The sequence below is a fragment of the Engystomops pustulosus genome, chromosome 5 (genome assembly GCF_040894005.1).
Source record: "Engystomops pustulosus chromosome 5, aEngPut4.maternal, whole genome shotgun sequence".
In the NCBI taxonomy this organism is placed as follows: domain Eukaryota; kingdom Metazoa; phylum Chordata; class Amphibia; order Anura; family Leptodactylidae; genus Engystomops; species Engystomops pustulosus.
The window spans coordinates 27,391,277-27,404,657 of NC_092415.1; the positions used below are offsets into that span (position 1 = coordinate 27,391,277).

Below are 13,381 nucleotides of genomic sequence, written 5' to 3' on the forward strand. Positions count from 1 at the left end.
GGAAACTTTGATCCTTTCAACAAGGAGGTCAATGCATAAGCCAACTTCACTGCCACAACATGCAAGTTTGTCTAAAAAAAAAAAACCCCACAGCTTTCTACCTGGCTTGATATCTACATGTGGACTGTAGATCTCGCAATAACTGAGTCTTTATATGTACTGTATGTACAGTATACAGCAGACTGTACACAATCTGCCATGTGTGAACTTGCAAACCCAAAACTTTTTTACATTTTTGTTTTGCCCCTTTAGTGTGTGTCACACACTATAAATTAAACAGTATTTTAAAAGGTGTTTAATGTACTGAAAATTATTTGTGGTTGAAAACTGGGTTCTCTGGTAAAACCAATTTTATGGTATGAGAGTCTTAATTCCAATTCATACTTCTGTTTTAGGTTTTCCATGGAAACATTTTTAAATTTACACTCTTGGTGTAAGATCATCCATGGCCTCCTAACCCCAGATTGTGCAAGATGAGGATAATACTGTTTGCTGTACAATAACTCCTCCTGCTCTATAACAAGCTCCCAAATGATTTGCACTGCATTTTTAAAACGGGACTGGTTCTTTTTGAATAAGGCAGAGGCAAGATTCAAAGTTCTCCACACTTCTGAGTTCAGAGCTGGAACTTGCATCGATCATATGAACCCAGTGTTGGGTTGAGTGCCCCCTGTTCCATCTGGGCACATTCATTGTGTAACAGGGCACCCTCAACCCAACACTGAGAACTGTTCCCTTAGGGTGCAGATCCAAGTGGTTATGCTCTATACTGTGGATAGGCAATAACTTAACTCCTGAGCCAACCCCTTTTAAAGGTTGTATTTACAAAGACTAAATGTTACTTTAGTTCACTTTTTTTTTTTTTTTTTTTTGCTGCTGGACTAATTTTCCTTCAAGGGGTTGTTCAGAGGTTACATCACCAGGCTTCTTTCACACACCTAACCATAGTTGGACTGTATTGCAACTCATCTGTATAGAGATGAATGGAACTTGGTTGAAATGCCAAACACTACCCCTGGTCAGGTTTGGTGTGGTTTAAGAAACTGCTGCGCATTTCAATATATAATACACCAGTCCTTCTGATGCGGAGCCTTCACCACTGACAAGAAGGTTTAGTAAACAATATGCCTCCTGTTTCTCTGACGCTACTAACAAGGACTATGAACATTACGCTCAAATGTTCTGAGACCGTCTGGGTGCTGGTATTCTAAATACCTTTTTAACCTCCTCCGTACATCCGATGTGTGATGCCTTGTATCATAATGTGACGCTGCTAGTGGCTTCTATGTCATAGGACTGTCTGCTGGGAATGAGAACATGTACACTTGTAAATAAGTTATGAAATGTATATTTTTCATCTCATCAAAATGTTTGTACAAAATGTGTAAATATGTATAAAATAAACAGTTGCTATTTATGTTCTGTCCGGACCAAAAAGTTATTTACAAGTCTCAGAAGTAAAGCTTTGCCATCGCTTGTAGGAAAGTCTTCTTCCTCCTCTGTGCGGCCAGCTGCAAGACCTCCTCGGGGTTACTGGAGTTCAGCTCAGGTTGTCCTATAGCTTTTATCTATAATGAAGAATACAATGTGTCACTTAAGTTTACAAAACATCTACAAACTAATGGGGGAGAAGTATCACTGCTTCTACGCCAATTTTCTGGTGTAGAACCAGTGAAAAGCGCAAATTCTTGCAGCAAGTACGCCGTCCCATGTGGACAGGGGGTGTGGCACACCGCCTGCCAGATACATCATGCATATAACTTCCCAGTGTATATAAAATGTGGGAAACTTACCTATAACTTCTATTTCCTGGAGTCCATAGGCAGCACACAATGGTTAATGTCCGCCTACTGCCGGGCAGAAGAGACTGTTAACGGCAGTACAACAGATTAACTAATTAACACTTAGTCGCTCCCCCCCTACCTCCAGGGGCATAAAAGGCAAATGGAACAGGAAATTTAAAGTAACAAGCCGTTCAAAACTGGGTGGGCAAAAACTTGTGCTGCCTACGGACTCCAGAAAATGGAAAATTTTCAGATAAGTAAATTTCCCACTTCTTGAACATCCTACAGCAGCACACACAAATAGGATTTGTATATCTGCTACAGGTGGGATACATTACTTGCGGCCTCCAATGCTCGCACGCCATAGGCTGAAGCAGAGATGTAAATTTTGTAGCGTTTGATGAAGGTTGTTGGTGTTGACCATGTTGCAGCTCTACATATTTAGTCTAGCGGCAGGTTTGACCTCTCGGCCCATGAAACTTGTGTAGAGTGCGCTGAATGAGTTATGATAGCAAGGGGATAACTCCTTCCTTCCAATTGGTAACACTCTTTAATAGTATCTTGTATCCATCAAGCCAGGGTAGATTTGCAGCCTTGTTGCCCTACCTAGGACTATGAAATTGAATAAACAGAATTGGAATGTCGGAAATTCTTGTGCTCACATACCTTGAAGTCAATCTGACGTCAAGTTTTAGAGCTGAGTGAGTTAAGAGACTGTAACACAATCTCATGGTGAATGTTCGATGTGGACAGAACTTTTGGTAGAATTCCAGGCAGGTTCTTAAGATCACTGCATCAGGTAAAAACCTTAGGGTGATGTCAAATGTGCTGCTCACCAGGGCAGCCCGATCGCATCAGCGTTTCTATGGAAACGCCTGCGATCGGGAACGAGCCAGCGGCTGCGGCTTTGTCTGCGTTTGCAAACGCAGAAAAAACTGCATGTGTGGCACCAGCCTAAGGTAAAGTTCCAGTACTGAAAGGGCTATTTGTTCCCCAATTTTTCTTGCGGCTGTCACTGCTAACAGAAAAGTGACTTTAAGAGGCTCAAACTTGTCAGAGTTTAAGGGTTTTAAGACCAACATAAGATCCCATAAGGGGAGAGGTTCCCAAAAGATTGGTCTTAATCTGTGATTCCGTTTAAGGAAACTCTTGACTAATGGGTGGCCTGTGAATTTTCCTTCCATGAACCTTGATCATATCAGGTTTTAGACCCTTCTTGTGGCCACCTTGTAAATACTGCAACAGTGACTAAACCTGATCTTAATCTGCATTATTAGACACACCAGGAAGAAAAGATTCACAAAATTCTCAAGTAGACTTTAGAGAGACTCTGGTTTCTGGAGGCTAAAACAGTGTTGATGACCTTGTCTGATAGACCTTTACATCTTCACTTGCTCAGTCTCCAGGCTGCCAGATGGATGTGTTTGAGATTGGGATGGAGAAATCCTTTTTCAAGTAACAGGTCCTCTCTAAGAGGCAATCTGCAGCTTCTTTTCCCTCGAAAGTACCAATGCAAGAGGAAACCAGACCCTCCTGAGCCAGAATTGCTATTGCCTCCACTGTCTAATATTGGATTTTCCGGAGGACTTCGAAGATTAGTGGTACAGGAGGAAACACAAATTAGCTCTTGGAATTGATAGCCCATCTACTGGGACTGGATTGTCCTGAATGGAGAGGAAGCAGAACTGACCTTGGAATGCTCTTTGGATGCCATCGCATCCATGGAGGGAGAACCCCATTTGAGTGATCTGAAGAAAAATCTCAGAATTTATCAACCATTCTGCCAGGATCAGAATTCTCCTGCTTAGAAAAATAGGCTGACATTCTGAACACCTCTGATGTGGATCGCTGACAGGGAGGATAAGTTGTTCTCTGCCCACGTCCTGATTTGGAGACCTTCTCGCAACAGGTGGGTGCCCCGGGTTCCGCCTCGTTTTTCACATAGAAGATTATTGCTAAATTGTCTGACTGCTCTAACATCTCTTCTTTTTAGTAGAGGAGAAACATGTAACATGGCCAGCTGCACCTCCTTAATTCTCTTAAATTGGAATAAGAAAATCCTGCCATACCCGGTGGTTCCCTACATGGGATCTCCAGCCGTTTCGGGACGAATCTGTAGTCAAGACTACATTGCTTGGTGGGCTTAATGGACGACCTTTCTGAAATTGTTAGAACAGATCTCCTCCAGGCCTGGACAGACTAATAATGAGTCTTCTAATTCAAAAGGATCATTTGTTGCAGAAGGCGAATATGGGCTCTGGGACAGCGGATCACCTCTATGGCCGAAGTCAATAGTCCTAGTTTATCCACATTGTGAACCTGATTGAAGACTTGCGAGATGACCTCAGAAGTTTCACTGCGGATAGAAGATCGTTTGCCGAAAGATACAGGCGCATGCATCTGGTATCAATTATGAACCCGAGAAACATTATCAAGGTCAGCTGGGTTTTCCTCATGTTCACTAGGAAGCCATGTTGCTGGAGCGTGTTGATTGTGACTGATAAGTGATCCAAAATGATGCTTTTATCAGACAGACATCAAGGTAAGGGATGATGAAAATCCCTGCCAACCTCAGGGTTGCTGTTATCACAATCTCCAGTTTGAGGAATACGAGTGGCGAAGTCAAAATGGTGATTAGCACACATGTTAATTGAAGATGGCCAACTTACCCTTGACGACGATGTGCCACTCAAAGAAATCTTCTATATCTTTGAGATATAGGGACATGCAAATCTATCGTCGGCATTAGGTTGTTTGGTTGCAGTAGATCGATCACAGAACGGATGGATTACATGTGAAAACTTCTTGTGACTAGAAACCTCAAGGAGGTAATATCTGCCACCAACCTCAAGTCTCTGCTTTCCTTCGTTACTGGGAACCATGGCATATGCACCCCTTTGTTCTTCTCTTCCATGGGTACTAGCACCAGTGCCCCTTTTTGAAGGCAATAATCTAGAAGATGATGAACTTAATTTTTAATAAACAAAACGTTGTCTGGGAGAATTTCCTGTTATTCCAATATGTAGCCATGTGTGAAGACATTTTGGACCATTCGTAATTGACCAGTTGGCGAATATTTGTAATTTGCTTACTACTTTTGGAAAGGCTTCGGCCATCATTGATCCCTGGGATCAGGGTGTTTCTTCTTCTGGAGGGATTTCCCCTTGTTTACTCTGTATCTTTGCAGTCTGAGGGTCGAAAATTTCTTTTACATCTTCCGGCTCTGAGTGGGTGGCTGCAAATGGGCCAATTTTATTATTTAATTTTTTTTAGGATGATTTCTTCTAAATTGGGGACGGAATAGGTGGCTGAAAAGGCAAAGAGCAAGAGAGCGATTTCGATGCCACATCTCCTGCTACCCAGGCCTTTAGTCACTACATGCTGCATTTGAGAGGGCCAACAATTTGGAGGAGCGTTTCATCATATCCAGAGACTGGTCACACGGAAACTCGGCTGCCAGCTTGAGCATTGGAATACTTTGGAGTATTGTATGCCTATCCACTATTTACCAAATCAAGAATAAGGTCACAAATTAGGTTGCAAGGCTCTTGCTACTGGTACCATATCGGATGTGATTTTACAGGCCAAGGCTGATGAAGAATACACTTCAAGAACAGAATTCGACCTCTTGTCCATAAGATCCTTTAGTAAAGATGCTTCTTCCACAAATGGATCACCGGTAAGTCTACTTTAGAAGAGTTACCCCAGTTAGTACAGGCTCCAACATCTACTTAATATGTGGATTTGATCCCGGTTGTAGGGTCTGGTTATTTTTCAGCCCTTCTTGTTTAATCAAATCTGAAACCAATGAGTGGATGGAGAGGAGTTTTTTTTTTTTCGCTACCAGAAACTGAAACGGCTGTTTCTTCAACTTCCCGCCAGAGATTTTCTTTGACTTGATCAAGGCAGTCAAGCAGAGGGTCAAGTCTGACTTTCTCTTTACGAAGCAGATAGTGGTCATCAGACGAGTACTCTGACACACTAATTTCAAAATCGGACACACTGGACGTCAGGTATATCTGGAGACAATAGTGGAACCAAAGCTGACCACATATCCTGGAAAGTCTCCAACAACTGGTCCATGAACCAGGAAAGATAGTCTGAGCTATCGGACTGTCCAGGTCTAGATGTTGAGGCACAACCTGCACAAATATCCTGGAGTCATTTATCCAGAATTAGTTGCAGGCATCTCAAGGAGATCTTAGCTTTTACTTTTCTAGACTTAGGGGAGAGAAAACATATTAGAGAGTGTCCGAAAGATAGGACCAAGACCCAGGGTTTCAACTTTTACCATAGACCACAAAAGGTTCATCTGCCCGGCCGAGCGCAGAGAACCTCTGAAACCCAGCCCTTTTAAATCGGTGATAAACACCCGCAGCCAATCAGGGTGGCTGCTTACTTTGTGGACCTTTCCCTCCCTCATTTTTTTGTAAAAACCAGGGCATAGAATCTGCTCTTTAGATTCTTGTCAGAGGGGGCACACACCAGCATGTCGTGTGCTTGGTTTGCAATCCTTGATCCTGTTGCTAGCACCGTTCGTGGGTGTTTGCTGCAATATGCAGCACCCACCTTGTATGGAGAGGGCTCAGCCCATAATTCAACAGAAGACACACTGCCACATTCATTTCTATGGGCTCATACACACTGCTGCGGTATCCACTGCCCTGTGTGGGACCTGACTGCTCAAGTCACAAGATTAGTCCTGAAATGGAAAGATCAGGCTTCGGTGTATTTGCTTGGGTGTCCAAAAATAAATAAAAATAACGCAGTTTATACTAGACAAACTCCATACACAACCAAGGCTAGACGCACATGACCATTGTAGGGTCGTAAATAAGGGACAGTGCTCTGGACGGATTTCACAGATAGACCACAAGATGGAGAACAACTCTCCTGGCATTAAAGGGATATGGTGCAAAAGTGTCTCTTCTTCACGAAACACCGAACTGTAATCCTGATTATTGATTCATGGGGAAGAAGGGATTCCCTGCATCAGTGATATAAATCCCATCCTGTACACTGTGGTTGGTCTGTGAAATCCAGACGGCACACTGTGTGTAAGGCCGGGTCCTGACATATTAGATACACAAAAAAAAAAAAAAAAATACAAAAAAGTAATGGAGGATACCCCCCAATTCTGTGTACGATCTGTATTAGTGCTATGGGGCGATGCAGCAGAATCTAAATTACATTAGAAAACTTCCCAGCATATCCATCCCAGTTGTGTCACTCCATGAAGGATATGTCTAATGTCCAACTAAACCAACAAACTCACCGCGATTTGTCTTTTATCAATCTCTCCTCTTTTATGATGTAGATCTGGAGAACTGGTTAAAGAAACGGGAACTGGATTTTAAGCGACTCGTACTGAAAAACTGATGCATGTAGTGGTAGGGCAGCAGATATTATCCATAAACCATTAGAGAAAAGAAAAAAAAAAAAATCTATAGCTACTTACCGGTAATGAGGATTTCCTGAACCCCGGCCATAAAAGCCGCCAACTCCTTCATTGCCTACAGTGCGTCTCAGAGACTGTATGGGACGTCAACTTTTGTCTAAGTTTTGTTAATCTTTATATACTTTTCTTTTTTTAAAGAAGAAATGTGAGCAGGGAATAAGAGGGGGCGGTCGTGGTTCAGGGTTCTTAGTATAGGGAGGTCTGCAGGAGAGGGCTGCTACTACCCCTGAGCCAAAGTAATGGCTACTGGCTACTAAAATACTGCCTTTAAAAGGCTATCTACCACCAGGATGAAAGATTGTATGCAAATGAGCCTGAGGGGCTCGAGGCTTCATTAACACCTATGGAGCTTGGAGCCCCTCAGGCTCATTTGCATACATTCCTTCATGCCGGTGGTAGATGTCCTTTGAAGGAAACCTACCACTTTAAAATGGTAGTTATAACCCTGAAGTACCTTGTACCAGCTCAGGGTGAGCTCTCGGGCACACTTGGTCACTGGCTCTCCGGCACTTCCTATTCAGGCGCACGCACGGTCGCGCGCATGGTGCACCGAAGGGAGGTTGAAATCTAATGAATAAACAAGTTTTTCAAGCAATACAGCGGTTTCTGAAAATTATGAAGATATGCTCCGGCACCAGCTCACCCTGAGCTGGTGCAAGGTATTTCAGGGTTATAACTACCATTTTAAAGTGGTAGGTTTCCTTTAAGGCGAGATACTTTAAAGGTTTACAGTCTAAACGGATCTTGAGACAAGGCCGTGAGTACTACTGACAAATCCCATGGTGGGAACTTCAGACAGGGGCAAGGCTGGAAACGGCTTTCATAAATAAAATCACCTAGGGAGGCCAGAGGGCTATCAAATAAGGCGTCCAGGGATGAACTCCAAGAACTTTAAGGTTTTTAGGCCTTTTTCTAACCCTTCTTGAAGGAAGTCCAGAATCCTAAGAATAGCAGGTTGGGCTAAGTCTACATAAGTACCCTGGCAAAAAAAAAAAAAAAATAGCAAAAGCCTTCCAAACCCTTCCAAGGGGGAGCATCATCTTCCTACAAAAAGTAAAAGCAGGGGCAAAAAAAACCCATCAGCACCCTTTATAAAGCTGAACTCACCACTATTACATGACCAAGCTCCCCCTCAACCCAAGACGCACCACTGACGGAGTCTTAGAGGAGGCTTCAGAATGGTTCCTTTTTGAAGCTTCTCTGCAGGCAGTCATGGTTGGAGAGGTCAAAGAAGAGCCTCTGCTTAAAGGTGGCCAGTCTCTTAAAATTCCTAGTCACATGACCACAAAAAACCCCCCAAAAACATCCCCCGATGTGGGGCCAAGGTGGCATCTCACTTCAGACAGAAGACCAGTCTGGAGAAGCCCATCTCTCTGGCCATCACCCGCTTCTAAAGAGGCTGCGGCTTCCCTGTGCGACCAGGTGAGGAGGTAGCGAGGACACAGCCCTTCCTTCTCACCGTGTCTGCAGTTCTGGAGAACCCGACCGAGGTTCTGACGAGTAAAACCACTGAGGCAACAAAGGTGGAGTCAGCTTTTATGTCCATGGTTTTTGTCCCTGGTGCTAAGGTTGTGGCAAAAGGGTAGAAAATGGATTTTTATCTGCATCTCACATTACCAACTGTGTTTAGCTGTCTGTATCTCTGGTTCTTTAGATAACAGAACCACAAACCTGATGATGGCTAAAAGATGAGATCATTATCTCTGATATGACACATTGTTTTAAGCTTCTTAGTATAGACTGAAGATAGGGGGTCTCTGAAGTGACCTCCAACTGTAGCCTCTACACTTGACTCATCTCTGGCAAATATGACTCTCCTCTGCTCATTTTCACATGACTTTGGAGATTTCTTCTATAGATAACTGGTTGAGATTTCACATAAAAACCATGGGTTTTTCTGGCCCAGGAAGACTTCCTCCACATGGAGGCGTTTGTAGACCTGTCAGTGCTACTGCCTGTACTGTCTGGAGCACATTACCCTCTGTAGTGTAAATTATTTCCAATAACAGTTGTCACAGCAGACACAACAGACCTCCCTCTCCTGCTGTGTAGTCCTGGATATTGACATGCACAGCACCTGGATCTCCATGGATTAACTCTCTACTCAGAGGTTGGATTCCTGCAGAGATCCCGGACAAACTTTTCACATACAGAATGTGCTTAATATAAAGGCACAGGGGGGTCTCTTGCATTGGAATAGGGTCACCAGCGTTCCCCATTCAGATTCCAATGTTCTATGCAGGTTTGTTATTTAGATAATGACTGAAATGGTCACCATTTTAGTTGTTTGTATCCCAAGGAGGTTCATTCTGACCATTTACAGCTTCTTGGAATCAAATTGTTCTATGGCCAGTTTTATCCAGTCTGAGAATTCAATATTTGAGGATTTTTTTTATTTTCTTGCCCGATTTGCTATTCAACCCTTTCTCCATACACAGTTCTATATCCACTTCCAGGTATATCAGAATGAATGGAGCGGCAGTAGACCGGTGAATGGGACCAGTGGGGGCAGTGCCTTGAGCATGTTATCTACTCTCCATTTGTGACTTTTGTGGTGTTAAGCTCACCATTCATCTGTTATTTCAAGAGTTAAAAAACCAACATTGGAACTTCCTCCAAGGCCAGATAATAAAGGGAACCTGTCACCAGGAATGTGATTTGTAGCTGGTGACAGGTTCCAATAACCTATGCTATACCGATTTTAAAAATGCTTTTGTCAGCATTCAGAATCATTGCAATACTTTATAAAAGTTTATTTCACATTACCTGGCTCGCTGGCAGCAGTGTGTGGCGAGATCCGAGTTCAGAATGCGGACAAAAACATTTCTAAAATCAGCAGAGCATAGGTTTTTGGAACAGGCCACCAGGTAAAAAGGACATTCCTGGGGACAGCACCAATCCCAATCCTAAAAGTGAACATGTAGTCCAAGTCCAATAAAGGGTTAAATAAAGCTAGAGAAGCAAAGATGCGTCTATATGCTGCCAGTTACACCTAAAACTCAACCAATAAAATCTAGAATTACCTTAAAAAGGTCGTCCACTTTCAGCAACCAAATGATATTGTTGATGGAATGAAAAGTTATACACTTTTCCGATATACTTTCTGTATCAATTCCCTGCAGTTTTCTAGATCTCTTCTTGCTGTCATTCTATAGGAAGCTTCATTCTTTACTTCCTGTGGATAAGAGCCTGTCACACAAATGCATGGCTCGTTAAATTACGAGAGAGAGTTGGGCTGCGTTCACATTCAACGCTGACATTACATTTGAAACGCAATACAACAGCCGAGAAGAGATTTGCTACTTACATTGCCATTAATGTTTGCACTTACAAAACGCAACCGTTCCCGTGCGTCGTACACTTACGTTTTGTAAACGCACATGTTAACTGCAATGTAATTGGGCAAATCTTCTCTTCTCCGCTATTGTACTGCGTTTCAAAACGTTTGTATCCACTGGATGTAAACAATGAAGCTTTTTATAGAATGACAGCAAGCAGAGATCTAGAAAACTGACTAATTGATACAGAAAGTATATTGGAAAATTGTACAACTTTTTTTGTGTAATTAAACTTGTGGAAAGTGGAAAACCCCTTTAAAATCCATCACGCTATGAAGAATAGGCGTTCTACAGTAAAGTACAGTCCCACTATCAATGCAAAATACCGATTAATACAGATGAATTGCACAAACTTTGCAAATTACAACTAATATTTTTTTCAACAATGTTCCCCACTGTCTTGAGTTGAGGCATTGTGCACACTATTCCAGGTCTTGTCTTTAACACAGAGCATTCTCATGCCATCTCTTCCCCAGGTTAGTGCTGTACATACAATGATCTTATCAGACCCTTCTTCCATTGTTCCATGGTTCAGTTCTGATGCTCCGGTGTCACGCTGGAGGCTTTCAGGTCTGCGACTACTGACACTCAGGAGCGGCTCTATTGGGATGTCATTCCTGCCTTGGACCTTCTGGAAGGTCCTAACCACTGCACACTGGGAACACTGCATAATATTTTTGGATACTGACTCATGGTCTAAGTCATTGAGACCCTTACATTTATAATCTATATTAGGTTATATTCAGACGAACATGTGCCCGACGTACCGTAGCACGGCAGGCACACGTCGGCGCCTGGGAGACAAGGGGGTGAGCGCTGCTTCACCCCTGTCCCTCCCCCTAGCGATGTATGGAGAACGGCGCCGTATTCCAGGGTAAGATGGGGCATGCCCTTTGTCTCGGGTACGGAACTGTGGCGCACGTGTCCTGCACCGTGCCACTCAGTATGGCGATGTGCGTCCATTGCCGGCCGATGGAGGACGTGTATATGCTGGCCATATATACGTCCCCCACAGACCGTGTGAATGTGGCCTTTGTAAGTAACAGTGTAATATATCATCGGAGAGCCACCTTTACCGAGTTGGACCAGATGACGCATTTGCCACATATTACATACTCTCCGTTACATTAGAATAGGTGGCACATGACACAAAGGATTTGTTTTGTAGCCGTGGTTATATACATCTATACAATGGTGCAGAGCCTCTAAAGAGAGACCTACTGTTATCTTCATAATACCCACATCAAATATAATCAGAGTAATGGGGTCTGCCCTGAGTAATACAACAATGAGGCAGCAACTTATAAAGGAAGTTGAGCTCTTCCTCTTTTGTACCTAGAAGACAGGAGTTGATGAAGAGCATAGATAAGAGTTACTTGGCTTACACGACAAATCAGAAATATTCCTGTAGATTGTTCTGTGCCAGGGTATAAGATCTGGAAGTGTCAGTATATTACAGCCCTGACCTTGTTCAGCCCAAAATGGAGACGGTAGAGAAGACTGATCAATACGTTCCCCTATGCCGTGTGCACTGAAGGGGCACAACATAGTAATACAGACCAGACCAGCAAAGGATACGAGTCAAATACTCCAAGAGGGTCACATCCCATATGTATTCATAGTAGGAATCCATCGCATCATGGCTGGAAGAAAAAAAGCAGAGCATTACATATTTCTCATGATTTAGAGAAGATAAAGCAGTGAGATGGTTACTAAAGAGACTGGTAGCGTTTTGTAAATGGATACCATGATGTATTAAAGGGTCGGCCAGGATTCCTACGTATGTCAATGGGCTCGTACACATTGCTTTGTGTGTATGCGGCTGCAAGCATGGATAATGCACACGACTGTACAGGTAGCTTTAGGCTCCAATTGTCATGAACCTCATGTGAAGATGCCTATTACTGCGTTCCACCGAAAAGACCAGGTCTTGTATTACGTTTTGCTTTGAAAAATGGGTTGAGGCTTATTTTCAGGAGCTGCTTCATCCCCCAACACCATGAACAAAAATCCACATTTGTTCTTAAAAAAAAAAAAAAAAAAAAAAAAAAAAACCCAAAACAAAAAAAACAAACAAACAAAACATATAAAATATAAAAATATCATCATCATCATCATCACTCTCCATACCCTCAATTCCATTGTGAATTTCTTGTGACTATTACATTTAGAAATTGGGCCCAACGATTCTAATGTCTAGCGATGCCACTTTCCTTATATAAGCCCCTTAGAGCGAACCAGTCTCCAGGAATGGAATTTTTAGCTGGTGACAGGTCCCTGCCAGCAGCAAGTGGAGAGTCCCTGGGGAGGGGCAGCTGCAGCCTGTGCCTCGGTCTCCTCCCCTCCACACTCATGCAGCTCCCTCCCCACTTCCGGTCATGTGAATTGAGCAGGCATTGGGGAGGGGGATAGAGTGGAGTAGATGAAAAATGCATAAGGTGACACAGGAACCTAGGCTACGGCAGCCAAACCCCTCCCCCAGGACTCACCACACACTGCTGGCAGGGAGCCAGGTAATATGAATTTAACTTGTATAAAACCACTGATTTTAATTAGAATACTGACAAAGGTATTTTTAAAATCAGATAATTTACATCCGTCAGCTCCCTATTCCCTCCTCCAAGATGCCTTCATCTGACAGGTTGGAATTGGGATGGACTTCAAACAGCAATATCTTCTAAACTGGTGTCACAGATCTGGTGTCATTTTAAAGACTAGAATCTCCGTTATAATACGGCATCTGGATTGTGTTTCTAGGTGTCACAGGCAAAGAGACATCCAAGTTAAAGTTACAGCTGGGA

At 43.1% G+C, this 13,381-nt stretch overlaps 1 protein-coding gene across 7 annotated transcripts in view; it reads right to left on the reverse strand.

The window, feature by feature from the left end:
* Position 1: 1 nt before the first annotated feature.
* INTS8 (integrator complex subunit 8) overlaps positions 2-13,381 on the reverse strand; it is a 40,525-nt gene continuing 27,145 nt past the window's right edge. For 4 of the 7 annotated variants that reach the window (XM_072151449.1, XM_072151446.1, XM_072151450.1 and 1 more), the window contains exons 26-28: positions 12,159-12,223; positions 7,060-7,103; positions 1,333-1,568 (exon numbers count right to left, since the gene is read on the reverse strand). In XM_072151449.1, the coding sequence (XP_072007550.1) occupies positions 1,452-1,568; positions 7,060-7,103; positions 12,159-12,223 (226 nt within the window). In that variant the 3' untranslated portion in view covers positions 1,333-1,451. Of the gene's footprint in view, positions 1,304-1,332; positions 1,569-1,793; positions 1,851-7,059; positions 7,104-12,158; positions 12,224-13,381 lie in introns of those variants that run through there. The other 3 variants (XM_072151448.1, XM_072151447.1, XR_011855672.1) reach the window with 3 other exon arrangements.